General features: G+C 40.7%; 1 protein-coding gene across 1 annotated transcript in view; it reads left to right on the top strand.

The window, feature by feature from the left end:
* Window positions 1–23,426, top strand: part of cdh13 (cadherin 13, H-cadherin (heart)) — a 267,321-nt gene that overhangs the window by 90,828 nt on the left and 153,067 nt on the right. Inside the window, exons 3-4 of the mRNA XM_086108938.1 lie at window positions 7,336–7,547; window positions 19,044–19,142. Of these exons, the coding sequence (XP_085965064.1) occupies window positions 7,336–7,547; window positions 19,044–19,142 (311 nt within the window). The remainder of the gene's footprint in view (window positions 1–7,335; window positions 7,548–19,043; window positions 19,143–23,426) is intronic.

Genomic DNA, 23,426 nt, shown 5'->3' with positions numbered 1-23,426 from the left:
ACTTTGTTACAAAAATAATATTTATTATAACCAAAAAGAACCCCGTCTAAACGAAAAACAGAAAACGCTGGGAACCAGGAATTAACAATAACGAGACAACAAAAGGCGCTTGCAAGGGGTAAGAATAGGCAAAAACTAACATTACCCACGAGAGAAGTCAAGAAAGGCAACAATCATCGATAATATTAAAGTTACGTTCTTTCAAGAAGGTATGGGCAACAGCAGTGGCACGGCATGGAATACTCCGGCAGTGAGTCGACTGCCGGAGCGCCTAGATATAGCTGGTGTGCAGGCGGCAAACATGAACGCCTGCCCCCTGCTGTCAAATATGGAACATGACACCACCTGAGCGCTTCGGTACTGTTGTCATTTTCATTGGAAAGCAAGTGGCAGTACAAAACAAAATGCCCCCTAAGATTGGTTTAAAAAAATGTGGATTTTACTGCTTAAATGATATTCCACATATACAATATTAATCAGAATGTCATTTTTAGACTAATGGGGACTCATACAATAAAAATTTGAAAAAAAAGGAAATTTTTTGACTTGACTTCCCATTTAAATAGCAACTCGGCAAATGTATTTATTGGCTATTAGTACTGGTGTAGGTCTGGAAAATGGCAGATATCCTTGTATAAAATTAAACTGTACTGGTTGCCATATCGCAACAATGTCTTGGTTTCTGTTGCAAACCACTCTTGTTTTCCCTTTTACGTTGAATTAGTTTCATGAAATCATGACACAGCAAAGCAAATCAGAAGAAAAGACGCCTTCCTGGATATTGAGGCTCACTGATCAGAGCGCAAACAAATCAATTAGCTCTACATCTATGTGCTTTGTATTTAGCACAGCAAACACAGCGTCTCTTTGTTCATGGTGAGCGATAGCAATGTGTGATTGGAATTAGCTATCTGAGGGTCGAACTGGCATCGGTTGTGCACTATTTGTCGAGTTACTTGTCATCCACTAAGCTGTTGGTGACTGATCCACTTCGTAAATGCCAGATTATCATAATCAGCTTTAACACATTTTTAAGCTGTTGATTCAACAATCTCTGTACCTCAACTGCAAGGCAGTGCTTCACAGAGCTGCTTCTGACCTTTTTTTATTTTTTTATTTAAATATAGCTTTAAAAACAATTCACGAACAATAAACATTATCAGAGTGACATTTTGTAACATGCTTTCTGAAACAACCCGTAGGCTTTCCGTATGATTTATAGTGAGTTGAAACTAAGATGACTTTTACAGTCTAATACAGGGGTCGGGAACCTATGGCTCGCGAGCCATATATGGCTCTTTTGATGATTGCATCTGGCTCGCAGATAAAAAAAAAAAATAATAATTCTCGCTTGTTTATTAATGCATCCATCGATCGATTTTTCATTTCCTCTTTGGCTCCAGGAGCCATTTTGATCGGCTGATACTGGCCAACGTTGCCGTTGCTGTGGAAACAGGTATACACCCCCTTTTGAATCAACCCACTCGGCCATTCGCTCAAAGCTAATCCTAGGCGAAAAAGATGGCGAAAAGAAAAAAAGATGACGAGTTTGGTAGACTTCGGGACGTATGAACCGAAGGATTCGCCTTTGTGGAGAGAACAAGTTCTGTGGTGTGTCTGATTTGCAATGAGAAAATACCATCGATGAAACGGTCGAATGCAGAGCGGCACTTTGACACGCCCCATGCTACGTTCACATCAAAATACTGTGCGAGAGACGGCCGAAAGGAAGCGTGCAAGCTACTGAGCAGTGTGCAAGCTAGCCAGCAGTAACTTCGCGTATGGACCCGTCAAGATGACTTTCATCCCGATAGTTTTGCTGGATTTTCAGAAATCGTGAGGAACGGAAAACCATTCACATTAATGGTGAGTATTATCACAAAATTATTTTAAAGAATACATTCAGAGGCTTATTATACTGACATTTTGTTGAAATCGCTTCTAAAATACAGTTATATAAAAAAAAAATCCTCGTCTCACCCCTCGGGTGGTGTCCGTTCCTCATTCAGCTCGGGTCCTCTACCAGAGGCCAGGAAGCTTGAGGGTTCTGCGCAGTATCCTCGCTGTTCCCAGCACTGCACATTTCTGGACTGAGATGTCCGATGTTGTTCCCGGGATCTGTTGCAACCACTCATCTAGTTTGGGGGTCACTGCCCCGAGTGCTCCGACCACCAAAGGCACGACTGTCACCTTTACCTTCCAGGCTCTCTCCAGCTCCTCTCTGGATATATATATATATATATATATATATATATATATATATATATGGCTCTCACTGAAATACATTTCCAAATATTTTGCTTTAATGTCTCTCTTAGTCAAAAAGCGACCCCTGCTCTAAAACATGTCAAACGTGCCCCTAAAATAAGTGTGCTGAAAATAATGTTCTAACACAATATAATTGCAATCATTGGAATAAGCACGACGGGCAGCAGCATTCCTCCAAAAAAGCTCAAATTGTGGAAATAACGGCACTGAAGCTGGGTACAGACTGATCGACTCACAAAAAAAATCTCCAATTGACGTTTTATGAAAATAGTCCGTTGTGAACACAAGTTGTAGATTGTTAGTGGTAGTCTGAGAGGTGAGACTGGGACTCGGGAATTCTGGGAGAAGCCTTGGTCTGAAAATAAAGCCGATGACATGTCGTGCTCTTGGCATAAACTGAAAGACGCCCGCTGTTGCTTCTCATTCAATCCCATCATATCGACTGGACGTAGAACCCAAAAGAAATTACCCCTCAAAAAAAAAAAAAAAAATTAAACTGCAAAAGCAAATGAACGTATATGGGGAGCTATGCTTTAATAATCTTGCAGATCAAGCAGTGCCTCTTTCATCATTAATGAGAATGAGGGTATCGAGGTGTGCATGTGTCATGTACATCTTGTCATCATGTAATGTCGGTGTTCTTCGGGTGCTTGATCTTTTACAAGCATGTGACTTTTTTTGTCCCTGAGGGTGAAATTCAACCAACACTCTTGATGCCCTACACCTACACTCTCGATGTGACATGTACACACAGGTTAAACCAATTGATACTCCAGAAGTGTTAATGCACGAATCCTGAGGCATCAGCATGAAGGCACGGCACCAATGGCGGTGCAGTTTGTGGCTAGTTGAGCAACTATTCTCACATTTCCATGGACTATAAGTCTTTGATGCTCAGTCCTCATGGGAGATTTTGGCCTGAAGTGAACTAATCTCCAACTTGCACATCGTCACACATCATATTCGGTACTTGTCTTCAGCGTGGGATTTTGGTGACCCTAATCCACGTTTTTCTCAGTTGCGTGGGCAAGCACTATGAAAAGAAACCGGACGTGTCGGTGGTAAGTGGGCTAAATTGTGTTCTGTCATTGTTGTCTGACTTCAAAGCCACCAGCTCACCATGCTCCCTTTCGAAATCACCCCCACCCTCCAAAACCTGACAGCATTAGAATACCATCAAACACACTTTGGCTTCCTTTGAAATGGCACTGACACTATTTGGCAATGCAATTTGTAGACTCGAAAGAGTGTGTTATTGAAATAAAACTGAGGCTTGGAAATTGGATGGAAATGAATACATCTCTCATGTGCTCAGAAGTAACAGTTGAACATTGAGACTAAGCCTTGGCCATGAGAGCGTATGAAGCCACTTGAGCAATTGCTCAATGCCCTGTCATGTTCTTATGCCTTCAGTTTCTTTCTGCTCACTTGTGTGTTTTTATATCTCTTAAACTGTCCGTCTAGATGGCGAAGGAAAAAAAAAAAAACCTGTCCGGAGGGATGACTAAAGTGTGTGCAGCTAGAGAGATAAACGACAGACGACAAAACATTCACAAAGGTTAAGTGTGCTAAATGAGTGCTCTAATAGAGTTCAGACTATTAATTTTATAGTCTAGCAGCATTAACCATCACTGTACTGTGCACACTGTTATGATAAGGGCAGAATAGGAATGGATTGAGGTGTTCAAAGTCATTGTTTTCACAAAACATAATGGGAAGGTGAGAAGACAATGGTGGAGCTGCTTTGGTGAGAGCTCGAAACAGGAATAGTGCTTTTAACAGTGATGAATAAAGTATTGTCTTTTTTTTTTTAAATTCAAACAAACTTTACGGTCTTGTAATTCTATGCACTTCCATTCAACAACAGTTCAACAATAATAAGTTTACTGAATTGATGTCTACAACAATTAAGAGTGGATGACACACACTGTTTTATAATTTATGATTGAAATACAATGATACGATGAGAAGCTCAGAATTCGTCTGCCCGCACATCAATCAATTTCACACGAGTCGCATTACACCATCTGTTCCAAAACTTAGATATGAGACAGTGAGAAACACTTTATGCATGACTGCACTGATGCTGTCTGTGAATATTGGGCCCATGTACGAACTGGGCGGCTTTGGTAGTCGAGTGGTTAGCGTGTCGACCTCACAGTGCAAAGGACGTGAGTTCAATCCTGGCTCTGGCCTTCCTGTGTTGAGTTTGCATGTTCTCCCCATGCCTCCGTGGGTTTTCTCCGGGTACTCCAGTTTCCTGCCACATTCCAAAAACATGCATGGCAGGCTGATTGAAACCCTCTAAAATTGTCCCTAGGTCTGAGTGTAACCGCGGACGGTTGTTCGTCTCTGTGTCCCTTGCGATTGGCTGGCCACCGGTTCAGGGTGTCCCCCGCCTACTCCCCGAAAACAGCTGGGATAGGCTCCAGCACCCCTTGTGAGAATAAAGTGGATCAGAAATTGGGTGTATGGGTAGATGTAGCTACCTTTGGAAGGTGGCTAGCAATAAGTCCTGCCATCAATGCAAATGCGTGGCATTTGATGTCTGTTAATGCACAACATGTTGACTTCTCGCTGTTGACCACAGTTGTTTCATCTTCAGAGAGTGGAGGTCAGAAAAAGAAGATCTGAAATCTATATCAATTACCTTAATGTGAAGTAACCGCATCATGTGAACCGGGCCGTGCTGAAGCCCGTCCACACCTGTACAAATGTTTTTTTTGCTTTCAAGTCCAATGTTTTGTGCTTTGTTAGATAAAAGCAAATCATCCATGATTGATGAAGTCCTTTAGTCTCAGCAAATGTGGCATGCCTCTGCGGTCCCGGAGGAACATAACAAAGAGGGTATATTTTGCACTGTTTTGAAAATTATGATGCATATCTTTTATTTATTTCATGTAAAAATGCTTTGGCTTGCGTGTAAATAAGCAAATGGGGTAAATATGGTATCAGAAATGATTCATGTCAAGCGGGCATCAAACTCATACTAAGAAAGAAGTGATACAAAACAGCATATGTTCTGAGGCGGATTCTTTTGTTGTGCAATATGAGACCCACGCAGAGTTTCACAACACAATGTGACTCCTTGTTGCACCTGCCTCCCTAATCAACAACACGTGTACACATCAACACTTGCTCACTTCCTGTGGGATCCCGCACTCCGGGATCCACAGTGGGGGAGGACAAGGGAATCATGTTGTAACAGTGAGGTTCGATTGTAGGAGTGACTATTTGAAAAATAAAAAATAAAAAAAGGCAGCATTCCTGGCAGCATCTCGCCTCGGTCAGGCGAGACATGCTCCATGTGAAAAATAAGCCTAATTCTAAGCAAATTTTTCGAATGCAGTGGAACCTCACTCGGAAAAGTAGTAAAGATGGCACAACTGTCTGTTTTATGTGTTGTGTTCTTTTATTTTGTCATTTGATGGCGGCGCGGGCACCCGCAGCGGCTACTCCTGTTGTCTGTTTAGGAGCGAGGAAATTTCATCTGTGTTGTATGTTAGCACATACAGCACATTTGACAATAACGTTGTACTTTATACTTGATACTTGATGGATCGCCCTCAAGTTGTGCAATTAGGAATTCCACCAAAGAGAGAAATATGACTCAAAAGCTGGATGTTGACTGGTCATCGTCTGTGGCATTAGCATCTCTCATGATTTGTGTTTAATTCCAATTAAATGCTTATATATTCAGGATTTTTTGTGTTGTTCAACGTGTTTTATTCACGTAATATTCATTTGAAAGAAAAGCTTTGTAATTCCCTCCCATATAAGCTGGTCATAAAATGTAATGTGATCGTTTCCATGTTTGTACAAAACACAACATGCACTTAAAAACGGTATGTTGAATCTACTCAATTTTATTTCATCAAGTGGCTGCACAAAAATAACTGAATCTCTCTCTCTCTCTCTATATATATATATATATATGTATATATAAAAGATACGATATCCTTTAGTTGTCCCACACTGGGGAAATTTACAGTCTACAGCAGCAAGATTGTTTTTCTTCTTTCTTCTTTCTACCCACAAAGTGTTTGCATTCACAAAATAAATGTTACATATACAGTATGTTACACATATACCAGTATATATATATATATATATATATGTACACACACAAACATATATATATATATATGGAGCCAGATGTCTTTTGTTGATGTATAGTCTACTTACAAAATTTACCTGGATTCAGATGATTTTATTTTGAGCAACTACTTGACTAAATGAAATGGAGTAAATTCAACAAATACTTCAATGTGTGCACAGTGGGAAAAAGTATGAGAACCTTTGGCTTTAATAACTGGTTAATGCTTCCTTTGTCAGCAACAACATCAACCCAAGATCTTCTGTAGTTGTAGATCAGACCTGTAATAACGATGTAGAGACGTTCCTTTTTCCAAAGCCGTTTCTGTTTAGCCATATTCTTGGAAGCTTTGGTGTAATTTGCTCTTTTATTTAAGGTCATAGCACTCTAGATTGGGTGATTTCTTGACTCCGATTGGCTCCTGCTAAAGTAATTTTCCAAAATCTTAAGTGTTGGCTGAGTTTTTCTTGCAACTGTTTATCATAATTAACTTTTAGTGCACACTTGAAACAAACTGCATGCGCACATAGCCAAAATGCTTGACAGCAATGAATAACAAATTCACATTTCATATTGCATATCTTTTACGATTTCAGCTGTGTTTAATCTTTAAAACGAACCAATGTTTTTGACATACCCAGAGTCTTTACACAGCCCAGGATTCAGTAATTGTATGTAAACAGCCATTTTAAAATGTAAACAATGTAAACAAGCAGCAGGTCAAAAGTATTACTTGGGCCGCATGTGAATTTGATCTTTCCAAGCACCTTTCTTGGAGCCAACACCTTTGGAGCATGTTGTATTTTTTGCTGTGTAGTTTTGTCTTCAGGGTCACTGTTTTTCTGCCTAATACAGTATGTGTGGAACATTTGGCAAAGCATCCCATTGTTCTTTTTACAGGGAAATAAGTCAGAAAATGATTTTCCTATTTACTTCATCGTCTGACATTCTCCCTCTATGTTTATTTGCAGTTGAATTTGATGATTGTGCTGGGAATGAAGATGTGGCCTTTGAGGTATCTGTCGCCAACTTCCATGTCGATGAGGACCTCAATTTGGTACCCATGCAAGACGTGACATACAGCGGGCCGATCATGTTCATCCAAGGGCTTAGTGCTCATGCAGATGACATGGCACGGGTGACCATAACTGGACTACCATTTGAATCAGGACATGCTCTCGAGGTGAGTCAAGACCACGTGTAACCAAATCTTTGTGTGTGTGTGTGTGTGTGTAAAACTCTTTCACTGCCAGACTTTTTTAAGGAATGAAATGAAAACATTGATCTTTCAAGCACCACATAATATTGTGTCATTACACACCATTAAAATGGTGAAAGCTTTTCTAGAAGAGTGGGAATTGCAGAAGACGTTCACAGACCACCAACATTGTTCCAATTTCCTGTCATTAGTGCACAGTAAGATAAGAAAAACCTTTATTAGTCTCGCAATGGAGAAATTCCCAATTCACAGCAGCAAAGTTATGAAAGGAAGAAGTAGAACAACAAAATATAGGAGCTGCTGGAAAGGCAGCCACTCTCGCGGCGCCATTTTGAAGTCAAAATAACAAAAATAACACAACACAACACATAGGACACAGACAGTCGTGCAATCTTCACCACTTTTCTGCATACACTTTGTTGTCTGAAGCAGTTCTAGATGAAAGAGGAGAGGATCAAAGTGTCCTTTCACCAGTGGATCAGAGATGTCATGCTGAAAATGTGCACACATCTGCTACAAGCTAAGTTTTGAAAGCAAACACGAAGCTGTAGCGTCCATTGACGAAAAGAGATGAGTTCACTTCTCCTGTCCCACGTAATCCGCTTCAAACTCCAAGCCGCGACTCCCAGTTCCAAATCCGCATCGGCGCTCCGCGCTAACGCTCCTTTCTTCTCATCGTCGGCTCCTCAAGCCTTACATCCATCCAGCCGCAGACCGTTCAACAGCACCGATCTCTCCGCTGAACAAAGCGGGGCTGTGAAAAATGCTGCCCATTACAGGCGCAAGACACAAGCGCCCCGGGACTGTCCAGCAACGACAGTCAAATGGCGCCGACATTCCTCCCAGTCAAAAACAGTGCTGGTATACCCATGCTGCCGAGAAGGTGCAACCACCGAGCACAGAGTCTCCTCCTTGATGAATGCCGTGGCCAAAAAATGCTGAAAAAAGTCCACATCAGGTCCACACGACGTAACAACAAACACAAAGTGACAAAACAAACACAAAAACAACAACAACAAAAAAGCAAGGCTCATGAGAGCACTTGCTGACGGCTGCCTACTCGGGCGCCATCTTGACTTCACGTATAAGTAAGTCAATAGTGTGATATAATATCCTTTGTGTATCATGAAAAATTAAACAAACAGCAATTTCCTTAAATATGTACAGTAAGTGTGTTTATGTATCTAAGACAGGGGTGGGCAAACATTTTGGCTCGGGGGCCGCATTGACTTTTAAAATTTGACAGAAGGGCCAGGTCAGCACGAGCTATGGTACATTAAAAAAAATAAACTGCATTTGTTGACAGTCCATATCAAACATCAACAGAACAAAAGCATGAAAGTACTGTATTAATATACTTTTTTAAAATGACGACAGTGTTGTTGATGACCTATTTTAGCCTGTGCATTTCTGCAGATGGGTTGTGATCAGACCAGTAGAAGTAGAGCGATACAGAGGTCCTAGGTGGTCGAAAAGATCCCCCCCCCCTGTGTTCTGCAACTTCAAGTCAATGCACCACCTGGCGGTGAAATGCCTGTCGTTACAAGTCCAATTGAAATGAATGCAATCATTCACATCGAACCTTAATTGTGGACCGACCTTCGGCGGGCCGGATTAAAAGGACCAACGGGCCGGATTCGGCCCGCGGGCCGTAGTTTGCCTAGCCCTGATCTAAGAGAAATGAGATACGACAACACAACACCGTTTCTCACAGCAGGAGTGGCCTGGTTCCCACAGACAGTGACCATCTAAATGTTCTTGATTGCAAAGAACCTATCAGTAGTGTACAATGATCTTCAACGTCTGCGTAGAGAAAGTAAATTTTGTAGCCAATAAATACAAAATCAGCACCAGAGTTCCATATCATCCAATACCCACATTTTGGTTTAGGTCAGTCAGACCTCAGTGAGCTGATAGGGAAAATGTTCCCAGGCATTCAAGACACATTTTGTGTTCCCTTCAGCTCCCAGAGATCATCTACCGTTGGTGGAGCACTCAGTGCCCCACTGGCCTCATTTCTCCAGCTCTGCCTTTATTTAATGCCAGTCTTTTTGCTTTTCACCTCTCACCGTGGTCCCGGCCGGCTGTGTTACAGTTACAGACTTTTATTGAATTTTTACCATATGGTGTTGGCAATCTGCACCTCTACGTTGCTTTCCAATGTTATTTGAGGCCTTGTCTTCACATTTAAGTGTTATGCACACATATTTTTTGCAAGGAAATCTGTTGATAATGACAGATGCATTTGAGCGTATAACAGTTAACTGTACAGAGTTAAAATATTCTGGAAGATTAGTTTTATTTTTTAAACCGAGAGAATGTTTCCACAAATGACACACCTTCATATATTAAATCTAAGTGTGCGCCCCAGAAATGATGGTGTTTGGTCCTAGCGGCTCTTGTACATCGCATCCTCCTGACTTGGGCCCCCTGACTGCCTCTCTGTAGTCAACAGTCTTGAACTTGGGTCTTAAACTGGACAGTGATTTTAATTGGTCCGGCAAATTGGTGCTGTTGTTCTTCTTTCATCTGAGGCAGATGGGTAAAGTGAAGCCTCACCTTTCTCAACAACACTTTGAAAGAGTAATAAATGCCTTTGTCTGAGCTGGATTACTGTAACGCACTTTATTTTGGAGTCAGTCAATCCTCCATCAAGCGGGTCCAGTTGGTCCAGAATGATGCCGCTCGCCTCTTGACTGGTACTAATGCCTACTCTGGCATCCCTTTAGTGGCTCCCTGTGCATTTTACAGTTCTTTTTAAAATGCTATGATTTGTTTTCAAACTGTAAAATCTTTTACCTCTCTGAGCTACACCCTTCAGTGCCTGCCCAGTGCCTAAGGTCTGAGGAGCAGATGGTATTAGAGGTACCAAGGACATAAATGGGATAAAGCCTTTTCCATTGCTGGTGCCTCCCTTTGGAATGACCTCCCACTGAACATTTGGCAAGTCCCGTCAATGCCCATATTTAAAACTCATCTTAAAAATAATCTTTATTCTTTGACTTCAGACTCAGCAGAAGACTTGATTTTAGATTTACTGCTTTTGTGTTTTTTAGTGTCTTTGTTATTCATGTATTTAGCTTTTTCATTTGTTGGCGTGTCTTATTTTTGCTGCATGTGTAGCACTTTGTATGCCGCAGTGGTTGTTTGAATAAAGTGCTCTCTAAATATAGTTAAGTTGAGTTGAGTATTGCATAATATCAAAAGTTCACGATCAGAACACTTCACATCTCCCCGAATGAGATCACAGATAAGAGCTGTTTCTGCTTACCAAGTGTTTAATGTTCAATGTGTTGAGTAGTCTCTGTAGTTTGTTTGTCAGTCCAACGAACTAACATGATTATTTTGAACTGAAAAGCATTGTTTATGGGCCAAATATTGTTATGACTTTATTATACAATACAATATCATACATCTTTACCTATATTGCACTTTCACTACAGCTGCAACCGTAACAACTTATATATTTTGCATTTTGCAGGTTACTAAATGGTCACTCAGTATTCATTAAAGGGTTGAGAATATATTGATGATTTTACATTGAACTTGGCTAAAATCCTATTGCATCTACACAAAACTCACCATACACCTCCCCGAATAGAATACAGTGGATTGTATTTTGACTCGTTTATATCTATTGCAGTCTAGATCAATAAACGTCCATTGATTCAAATCCTTGCATAGCTTTGAATTAATTTGTTTAATTAGTGTTTAATTGCCGAGTGAAAACAATCATGTAGTTTTGCGAATGAGGCAGAGACGAAAACAATTGTTACAAGCCCCAGCCAGAAAGCAAAAATCTCCCTCAACTATTAGCATAGTGTTCTCACGAGGGAGGGCGGTTGAAAGCTCACGTTATGTCCTCATCAATTAACATGTTCAAACTCCATTAGCTTTGAGTCTCATATAATCGTACATCTATTGTTCCTTTCTTTATGCACATTCTGTGCTTCCTGTCGTCCCCCCCACACGCCTCTGCACCGTCTCAAGTGGACCATCAAACATGTGTTCTTTTTCGGCCTCAATAACTAACAGATGACACATTGAAACAGTTGACAGTAGTTCAGGTAGTTTGTCTTGAGAAAAGCTCTGCTGAAAACCTCGGGCTTTGACACTCAGCTTTAAATCTCCTCCGTACCACTCAGTCAACTTGGTTGTCAAAATTGAGGTGCATGGGTGTTATTTAGCGGAAATTCTGTTTTGACACTGAAAGCACAATAAAGTGTCTAGAAAAGTGGAGCACAATTTTGTCTTGATTCTCTCTTAAACGCCGAATGGAAATATCCGGCGGCTTTACTGAGGAAAGGTGATGATAATTCCATGAGCTATTAGTTTGTTTTCAGACAAGCCCGGAGGCAAAAAAAGGAGGCTGTCAAATAAATAAATAAATGTCTCACTGCTCATAGAAGTCTGAATTAAAAGAGATCATTTGCAAAATAGTGTCTGAATCCATTTCAGTTTGACAAATGCATAATCTCCAGATGGACTGTGTGCCTTATTTCGGGATGTTTTTTTTGTCCCGCTGCGCACAACGGCAGTTGCGCGGAAAATGTTCTTCTCTTGTGGGGGCACAGACAGGCTAGCATCATTCCAACTGAACAAGTGATAAGGGGTGAAATAATCTAAGTCCATAAGCCTATTTATTCAGGTTTTGTGATGTTTCCTGCTTTTATTTTGCAAATGCAATGATTTTAACATTCCATTGACAGTCATATTTTCATCCTGCAAAGGCAAATAGATTTTTCTCTTACCCAGCTTTGAATATTGACTGAGGCCGTCTGGATATGACTGAGACAGGACATCTTGCATACACAGCACAACAGCACACATTATAATCTTTTTCTGTCACCATTCCACTCAGTAATTCTGTTGACTGCGTATCCTATTGTCTGTCTTTTTCTTTCGGATTAATTCCTATTTATTTGCACCGTTTGGTTAGGCTTTACATTCAATAGGCTCTTTTGGCATGCTAATTATTTCTTATTCATGGTCGGATTTATTGTTAGTATGGAAACCAAAATGCTGAATGCCATGTAAAAGTGCAAACCAAGACAAAATTTCACTGTGTACCGATGAAACAGTCAGCCATGAGTCATTCGTTTGATTCTCATGGCAACACATTTATTGATGAAGCAAAAACCAAAGCAAGCATACACACGCTTGTACCGAACTTGAGTTTTCAGCACTTCTGCAGGTGTGTCTTTATTGTTTCAGCGCATTAACATACCTTTTTGTTGTCACGACATGGTCCAATAGCTAATGCAATTCAATATGAACACTGCATTGACATAGACAGGGCACATAGGCCACCTGAAAGCTCAACACTTCAATTAAAATTACACCGCCCATGACCATTACTATTAATTTAAGATTACTTATACCGGACACATGGCGGAGTCATCATAATTCTCAGTTCATTTGTCATCGGCGGTGATGACTTCGAAAATCACGTTGAGTCAGTACCGATTAACTAAGCGAATGGAATGCTTCATTGGGACAGTTTCACATTCACTTGGTAGCAGATCTCACATTCTCCTCCACAGTTATCTGCACAACCTTGTCACTGCTGGCTGGGGTTGGCCTTGATGTTATCCATTTCTCACCAGGACTCCAACACATTGTCAGAAATGAGTAATGACACTTCTCAATATAGCATTGAAAGTAAAAATGGCAGAATAGACAAGGACGTGACATTGCTGCCACAGTAATTCCCGACTCAGAAGACAATGACACCCCCTCATGGCTGCCTGCACATATAGGATTTCAAAGTTAAACGCACACAAATGGTCGCACGCAGAGTTGGTTTTGGTTTTCACTTGATCAGAAAAGGAGTACGTTGGGCCTTCAAATGAGAAACATTTCAGGATAAAATCACATTTTATGCCCCCTTTTCTCTTACTTTATCATGAACATAAAGGGCCCAATATTTGTGCCGAGCTCAAGTCGAGCGTATAGCGCAGTCGAACTGTGCGCATGGGTACAATTTCTTTTCTTTTGGTATTTTGATGTTGCACAGGCAGAATTGAGCAGTGTTTTCTCCATTGTGCGCCATTGTGAGATGCAATGAGCATTTTCCTGGTCAATCGTTACGACTCAAACGGGACTGCGCTGGACTGAAATACTTAGGGCAGCTCATGAATGGACTTAGTGGAGGACCGTCGATGCCCACTTCTGCTTATTTTTAAATTACGAGAGTTGAGCACACCGGAGTAGTCTGTCACATGGGGCAGTCTATTGAATTGAATTGAATTGCCTTTATTGTCAATACACGTTCGTGCAACGAATTTCGCTTCTTTCGGATTAATTCCTATTCATTTGCACCGTTTGGTGCAACATAAGCGGAGAAAAAGTGTGATAAGTTAGAAAACTGCAATCATTTGTCACCAAAATGTATGACATGAGCTCCACTCATGCCCATGGTTGGCACTCGTCAATGTGTCAACTTTGGCAAGATTTTATGTTCTGTGCCCCCCTTTGTCGACAATTTACATAGGCTTACAAAAACCGTAACATTTTTAACTAAAATATAAAATGAAACATTTTCATAATTTCATGACTGCTTCATTACTGTCAAACAAATCATGTGAGTGACTTGCTGTGGCAACACCTTTTTTGGGCAAACCGTAATCATTTTAATGTATGCATTTAAATGTAAATTCAACAGACTCTTTTTTCAGTCTATTATTACTTGTACGAATATTTGTGTGGTATTGCTTGAAATTTCAATCTATGTTGGTTGTATCATGTTCAAGGTTAGGTTTCTCGTTATTGAAAATATGGACAGTTTAGCTGCGTGAAAGAGATTAACTCATCCACAGTGGCTTTTATCTGAATTTTATTCAATGATGAAGCAATGTTTTTATTTTGTCTCTTTTTTTATTTTACTACAGAGTGATTTGACAGTTCAGCATGTTCAATCCTTAGATTAGTCACTGGCAATGAGCGGCAACTAGAACATTTGCATTGGAGTTAGATTTTGGACTTGGAGAAAAATCTACAAAAATAACAAGAGATAATGTGTTATTGCATGTCAAAGTTGTAACAAACATCAGAAACCATTTTATTTTAATTTCTCGTATTCCACTTGTCTCCACAACAAATGAGGCTGTCAATATTGTTTCGACTTATTCATTTAACAACAAATAACTTGAAACTCCTAATTCATGATTTTTTTAAAATTGATTCTGACTTCCTTTAATATGCATTTGATACCAATTTATTGTTTAACTGCCACCATCATACATTGAGAAATGTACAGAAACCAGGGCAGGCACTCGAGTTAATTCAATACAGGTGACGCACAGTGCTTATGCTCTGCCTGGGCAAGAAAGCTGATTTCACATTGATTCACCTTTCTCCTCTGGACTTATTGAAATGTTTATTTTGATTTCAATTTGCTCCTCTTTCCTTTTTACGAGAAATAAAGAGTTATTTGTGATCATTTCTTTGAATATAGTCATGCTGTCTGTAAATTTCAGACAATTTTAGCACCCCCTATGGTCCACGGTACCTATAGCATCTGCCTGTCTGACCTGCTTATACCCCTACCAACCTAATAAAAATACACAACAATCGCCCCGATATTTTGTATTTTATGGATGAGGCGTTTTCCCCTTTAAGTGAAATATGCTTCTGAAGTGAGCGAAAAATAGGAAAATGCTATTGCCGTAAAATCTGTATTATTGCGGCGATCATTCTACAAAGTAACATTTTCAGAGGTTGCTGTGCGCATAAGTACAAATTCTTCTATAAATTTTCAGGACGATTACTTGTAAATTTTAGACATTGGATGACCTTTAGTTTTCATCCATCGACTGTCCCTGGGAGAATCAGAGTACGACAAGTGAGGAGGATGCACCCCGCCTCTCCAAAGTCAGCTGGGACAAACTCCTGCTCACCTCTAACTCTAATGAGGTTAAATGGTAACGGAAATGACATGTGAGCACCAAAACACGGGGCTTCAGATCTCATTTATACATGCTGTATGTCACAGCTGAGACCTCAGCTTCAAGGCTTTAATACACTCATCTCTGGCCACGGGACTCAGGTCGGAGTTCTTACGGCTTGTGCTTAAAAACCCATCATCTAGCAGTTTAACAGTTCCATGTCCAGTTTAATATTTCTCTCTTTGACATTTGGAAGGTCATAGCTCAACGGGTTTGGTAAGAGTGGTCATTTCAGACATCACTATGTGTATCTCGGCTGGTTCTGGTCTGGCTCTTTATGATTACTGTTTCATTGTGTTTATCTGACCTTTGGAAGGGGAGCAGGAGGTAAAACGCTTCGTGGCGTGAGTGCTGGACGGATGGAAGCCTCACCATTACCCTCATCGTCTGAGTGTTGGCACTGCTGTAGACAAATGACCTAGTGGTGCCTCTTTCTTGTTCTTTTTCAACTAGGTGTGCCAGACACACTGACAGCCAAGAACAGAACAGTCAACAGTCAACACACAAACAAAGCCCTGTTTATACGCACACCGCATTTGTGTGCGGTCAATACAGTGTTGCACTATGGGCTATTAAAAAAAAAAAATGGAAGGACAAAAGGGATATCTGCATTGCAAATGAAACCACCAAAACCGCCTGCATCACTTCATCTAATATCTTCTAACAGGATCTAAACTGATCTAATTTGGCTGCTCGCCCTGCAGGAAAATGTGCTATATTAAGAGTTTATGTTTCTTCTTTAGCACAGGACGGCAAGTTTTATTGCTCATGACAGGTTCTTTTTTTATTTAGGGCACATCTAAAACCCTTTAGTCTGCCCATTAATCAGTCATTTTATTCAACCAGGTGTCAAATTTCAATTACAGTACGGATGGCTTTCAATGTGGATGATGTTGCAGGAGGCAACGTGTGCACCCTATTAAGGCATCACACATACCAAAGCCCTGCTAACAAGCCAGTCGGAATCTGATTGATGCATGCGGGTCAATATCGGGTGAGTAAATTAGACTTTAAACTAGAAATTATGCAGCTGTCAATATCGAATAGCCATGGAATGCTTTGATCGCAATCCATTGTGCGACAATGTCATTTCATTGTGCCGTGCTTTTATAAAGTAATTCTGCGTGAGAAGGGTTTTTTTCTTGTTTTTGCACAAATTAACAAAAAACTAAATAAAATTGCCTATATGAGTGTGTTTATTGGTGCAAGAATTGTTGCCTTACTGACAGGATGTTCCCCTAAAATCTCCAGCATGTTCACTAAAGACCCGAGTAATGTCCAGGCTACATTTGTCACTTCTAATCATTCCAGCAGCTGTGCGAGATTGCTTGAGAGCCTGCCCATCCCTGAGCAGTCACATTTGCTCCCTTTCACTTCAGTGGTGACATTTTTTTATTAAATTTTTATTTCAAGCCAAAAGGGTGGATGAGCAGGGAACTGTATTTATTTGTCACAGTTCAAATACACGAATGCGGCAGACATTACCATTAATTAGGCCGCAATAAAAATATTGGTGCGTCTCACGTGCTTATTTCGAAGGTCCTTGATCCTGCGTTGACATGTCTTCATCGAGGGAATAAATTGAGCAGCAAGGAGACTCGCTTGAAACAATGTCCTTTCCTCAGTATTGTGGTTTAAATGGAGATGTCAATGACAAATGATGTGTGTTTGAGCGCTATTGTCTCTGCAGGTGTGTTGTGTGCAGCTGCAACATACTGTATGTGCCCGGCAACTTTTGTTTCATGGGGAATGAGACTATCGGATCTATCAACATGACTTTATGCATGATACTGGATTCAACTCATGAATTGGCTCGTGTGAGCACGACACAGTGTGTGTCATAAGTTCTACTTAAATATTTGTCCAACAGATTTACCTACTTCAAAAGCATGATTTGGGAATTTGGGCAGACGTGTCAGTAACAGTAACTAAGCCAAGCAAGCATCCATCCATCCATCCATTTTCCGATCTGGTTTTCCTCACAAGGGTGGCGGGGGGTGCTGAAGCCTATCCCAGCCGTCTACGGGCAGTAGGCGGGGGACACCTGAACCGGTTGGCAGCCAATCGCAGGGCACACAGAGACAAACAACCATCCGCGCTCACACTCACACCTAGGGACAATTTTTGGGTGTTCAATCAGCCTGCCATGCATGTTTTTGAAATGCTGGAGGAAACCGGAGTACTTGGAGGAAACCCACGCACGCACGGGGAGAACGTGCAAACTCCACACAGGGAGGCTGGAGCTGGAATTGAACCCGGTACCTCTGCACTGTGAGGTCGACACTGGGCCACCGGGCTGCCGCCAAGCAAGCAAAATACAAACCTTTCACACCCAGACCCTCTCGACTATGACACAGATGCGATGCCCACCAGTTGTGTTGCCTTTATCTTTCAATCGGCTTGTTGGAACTGTTTTGGTGTGTTCAACTTTTGAGATTTTGCTACATTTGAAAAATGAATACATAATTTTTTTTCGGGATGTGCATGCGTGTATTTCGGTGTGTGTTGACTCTCTGGGCTCTTGTTCAGGTGTGTGGATAGTTTCCAGGTTCTCTTGATTGTAGGTTATCATCCATATGTTAGCAGCCAGGATTCCGGTCTTCCTGTTGATATGTCAATGACAAACAATTTTAATCATTCACATCCAATCAGAAGTGCGCGGGTGGAGGTGGGGAAGCATCTCATTGTTCACAAACAACAGCATGAGGGTGGAAGATGAAATTAGTTGACACAATTGTGTTTTGGAGAGCTACAATCTGTGTGATCCGCTCCTTCTGCCTGAACACAGTTTCACTTTGTCAAAACCATCTGCAGTGGTTGTTACTGGTTCATTAAATCAGTATAGCTTGTTGTGTATGCCAATGTGTATACCTATTGTTTTTTTTTTGTTTTTTTCGTGTCGGAAATCAAATAGAAACTTGTCTTTGTTGCGAGATCACAAAGTCTATGGTTACGTTACTTTCTTTTGGTCAGTTTCCTCATTATGGTCATAATAATAATCACCTGGTTACTGTTGTGTTGATAGAATATTGGCAGCAAACACCAAAGCCGTGTAGTTGTCATTTGATGTACATTATCGTACCATCTTCAAATATCCAGCTAACATTTATCTCAGAACAAATGCTATTCTTTTTTTTTCATCTAAATGACCTCAAATCTTTGCTTCTGATTCCAACAACGCATTTTTTTCCCTTTGTTTTTTCTGTACGGGGCTGAACGAACAGACAATTAGATATAAACTTCAGCTAATTTCCCTCGACAATCTCCAATTTTATCTGTTCACCAACTGATGCTGCAAGCTCAATGGTTGCATGATTACCCCTTCTCCGTCCTTATCAAACTCCGTGTTATTTTCTCCATCCTCAATAAAGTGAAAAGAGAAACCCCTCTAACCATTGACAATCGTCAAATCTATAATTGACTGCTCGGTGGAAGTAGATATCCCTTCTTCTTGTTTGGAGGAAATTGTTTATGGTGCAGCAATGGTTAATGTGCTGTGTTTTTTCTGTTTTAGATCATCGGTCTGCCACATAGATTGAAGAGATCCCTGCTGGTTCCTCCAATGACTGTCACTGAGAACCAGAGAGCCCCTTTCCCAAGGCTCCTCGGAAAGGTAAGAAAAACATGACACCGCCCCAACTCCAATTTAATCAATATGCATCATTCACCCAAATCTTTTTTTTCAAATTTAAGTTGAACGTTGATCACCCCTCTGAGCGAAAAAAAACAAAAAAAAAACTTAACGTGTTTTTTGTTTTGTTTTACATTTACATTTCATGTAAGCACACAGATCCAATCTTTAAACATGTGCGAAATGGATTCTGCAAGCCATGCACAGGCATTGCACTGGGCGTGCTGCTCGACAGTAGTGGCCATGTTTTCTGTTCATAAAGAGCCTCAAGTCTGCAAAAAATCCCTGCAGTTTAACCTTCCACGTGAACACTTTTGACCCAAATATCATTTCTTTTTATGAGTTTTTAAGGAATTAGGAGTTTCAAAGGATGCATCCAATTGTCTGATCCACTTATGCTCGCAAGGGTCGCGGGTGTGCTGGATCCTATCCCAGCTGTCTTCGGGCAGTAGGAAGGGTAACCCCTGCCAGGTCATCGCAGAGCACGCATAAACAAACAACCATTTGCACTCACATTCATACCTCGGGACAATTTAGAGCGTTGATGCATGTTTTTGGAATGTGGGAGGAAACCGGAGTACCTGGAGAAAACCGAAGCAGGCACAGGGAGAACATGCAAACTCCACACAAGAAGGCCAGGGCAGGATTCAAACCCACAACCTCTGCTCTGTGAGATGGACCTGCTAACCAGTCTACACATTGCTAAAACAACATACCACGATATTCATAAAAATTAACAACACTAGATATCAAAATTGAAAAAAAAAAAAAGATTTAGATATTACCATGAAATGACTCTCACAATATGACACAAATTCAAAGATGTCGGGCTTCAATAATGCTGCTTCGTCTTGATAGGATATTTTCAGAAGCTTGGTTATAAAACAAACACATGTTGAACTAAAAACAGTTTGCAAATGGCAGTGGGTGAATAGACCAGTATGCAATATAATATTTTGATGATTATAACGGTTCCAAACAGTAATACTTTGGAAAGGATGAATAAGCATGTTCTCAGGCATACGTTTTGGGGGAATTTAGGTGAAAAACTAATTCCCAATTAACCCATTTCCATATTTGAATTTAGTTTGATTCTTTTCTTATCACATTATTTACCACAGTGGCTAAAGAGGCCATTTACATTCTAGCCGAAAGGGAAGAGACATGATCCTAAGTAGTAATATTACATAGCATTACAGGATGACTCACAGATTATCTGTAAGTATATTGTTTCAAAGAGTCTTCAAAACACAAATGAATTATTTCCTTACAGACTGGGCAGAAAGCAAAGCATTCATATCACATTTTAGACCCTGAGCAGACATTTCCTTTGTGAATACTGGTGATAAAATCGATAATGTATTAGTGTCTCCAGCTTGTTTGTTTCAGATAAAATGATACACAGAGAAATCTGCCAGTGCTCTCAGTGACTAATATGAATGCTATCACATACTCATCTATATTTATCATAATGATACTCTGGAGAGAGCAGTAGCGCAGGGCCTTGCACCTAGATCATTGTAGTGCCTGTTTGGACATGAACTCCCTATCTCAGGAGCACTGAGTTAACTAGCCGAAGCCCGCTGAAGATGTGGTGACTTTTATAGACTTGGGAATGCCCTAGAGGTTGCGCTTGAAAAAATAATGACAGTCAGCAGTTAAGTTTGGTCAATCGTGAAGTTCCAGCTCACGATTCAGATAATCATGTTGTTGTGGTTTTGCTGTGTGGTTTTTGCTTTCGGCACCAGCTGGAGTAGAGGGCGTGCCTCTTTAGCAAGTGCACCTGTTACCAATCAAGCCTGCCATGTATTTACGGACTGCCGAGCTGCCTCGTCTCTTGTCGGATTATTGACCTTGCTCGTTCTTTTTGCTCAAGTGATATTTTCTAGACCTGCCCACGTTCATTGTTGCTCTTGTTTCGCTAGATTCTTGTATTTTGGTTCTCTAGTCATTTTGGACTGCTTTAAGTTTCATGTGTCATTTTTGCCATTTCGTTTGATTTATTTTTCATTCATTTTATTTATTTCATTGGGACAGTGCACATAAATCAACACCAAAATAAAATGTAAATGCGCCGGACTTAGCACAAATGCTAGTTTTCAGCCGTGGTCCCAAGGCAGGTTTCTAAAATAGCACAATGAGACATATGAAACTTAAAAACCATGATGACACAAACAAGAACCTAATGAGTAAGACATTATAAAAACAGACAAGACAACCACTAGCAGTACTCAATTACAAGACAATTTTCACATTTTGCGTGATGGTAGTGTAGAGGACCTCAAAAAGCAGGGAGGCAGGAAGGAGCAGGGTGCAGTGACCAAGATGTACGTAACGAAAATGCAAACAGGAGTACCCTGGAGTAGCTAACTCAAAGCCCTGAAAACCACAAGAAAACAAAGTACCAAACAAACAAACCAAAACCTATGACAAAAACAAAACATCACACGTGCACAGAGACACATGCAATGATCCGACACCGACTGGTCAGGCAGGGAGGGAGTCCTTTTAACCAAACACTAACTAATGACACAATGACCAACAGGTGTGCCAGCAGTGGCACACCTGTGATTTATTTTAAATCACTTACAGCTACAAATGTGTTGGCCAGAAGCCCAGTGGAACGGGCTGGAGTTTGGAAACAGTGTTTAAGTACTTTTTGGTTGTCAAATTTACCTTGCAGTTTACAAGCACTTTCTTTTCATATCTGGTTTTCAGGGCTTTTTCTTGCCAGCGATATCTGTTTGTACTTTGTCTGTACTTTTTTTTTTTTGAATAAATAAATATTTTTTGGGTAACACAGTTAATCCGAGTGTGCATTTTTGGGATCCACATTCCACCTGGTTCGCTTTCGGAACGTGTCACTTGCAAGTGGCCCAGGGCCCGCTTAACTCTTGCATTCCCATTTATTTCTCTTCCTTCCCCATAATTATTTTCCCCCTTCAAGTTGTCCCTCATTTCTGCATGCCGTACCGTCATCCCTGTTTTACTCGACAGGATGGGCTAATGTGTGCTGTTACATCGAGTAAAAGTCATATGTCTGTGACATGCTGAAACTGATTTTCCACATCGATAGCTTTCGTCTTCTTATGCAAACCTTTCACATCTACGAGGCAGCGATTCATTTTTCATGCTTTCTCCATATCGCCTTGAGATAGTAGTAAAGAGCAGGAGAAATGGGTGACTGTCAGAGGACGTGTATGATTTTTTTGTGCGTGTGTGTGTGTGTTTACAAGTGGGAGCGTTTTGTCTGCGTGTTGACATCTCAAGGGCCGGAGGATGGTGTTGTGACAACAGGTCTCAGGAGAAGGGTCGGAAGCGTATTGTTTGTGTCACACCTCCAGCTGGTTTAGGAAATGTTTTGATACCGAGGTCTCTACACTGCCCTCTCAGGGGCCACCAACACAAACCGCATCTTGCAACTACATGTCCTGCAATATCGGTCAACTATTAAGGTTTTACCCTAAATTTGTTTTACTCATGATTGGTATATTGAGGAGCATGGTGTCACGACCCTTTTGAAGCCCATTTTCATTGGTGGGTTGAGGTTGAATACATTCACTCACCCGATGCAGGTACCTGTAACTGATAAGTTTTTGGGGGATTTTATTTTTGTTATATTTTGAGAATACTGTACAGTAATCCCTCATTTATCGCGGTTAATGGGGACCAAAACCAACCGCGATAAACCAAAATCCGTGAAGTAGCGACCAATAAACATAAACAGGTAAAAATAAATATATAAATACAAAATTAAGTCCGCAAAAAGTACACAAACGGTACGCGAGAAGCTGCAAAACAACAGCGAGTCACATAGAGCAACATATACAGGACTGTACTCCAGGTATATGATTTTTTTTTCTTTTTTTATGTTTGAAAAAATCCGCGATGCACTGAAGCCGCGATAAACGAACCGCGAAATAGCAAGGGATCACTGTATAATGAATTCCAGGGTCATAACACCTTTACTTGCATAATGTGATTAATGCAATTAATGACTTTTTTCTCAAAAGTCACTCCTATATTGGTTGGCAGTAAGAGCCTCCGTTTTCCATAGATGAACACATGTCCACTTACACAATGCAAGTCTAAATCAAACACCCAATTTGAAATACCAACAGGCAACGTCAACCACAGGTTTCAGCTCAAAATCTACTTGTCTGTATTTACGTGACACGCCCACAAAAAGATGTCGGTGAAAAAGATGTAATACTCGAGTTTGCTTGCAGTGCCAGATAATATCCAACACAAAATAAATATGTCCTC

This window comes from Hippocampus guttulatus, chromosome 4 (assembly GCF_054856545.1).
Source record: "Hippocampus guttulatus isolate MCC_2025c chromosome 4, RoL_Hgut_1.0, whole genome shotgun sequence".
In the NCBI taxonomy this organism is placed as follows: domain Eukaryota; kingdom Metazoa; phylum Chordata; class Actinopteri; order Syngnathiformes; family Syngnathidae; genus Hippocampus; species Hippocampus guttulatus.
The sequence above is the reverse complement of the archived record's forward strand: the minus strand, read 5'-3'. Positions and strand labels throughout refer to the sequence as shown.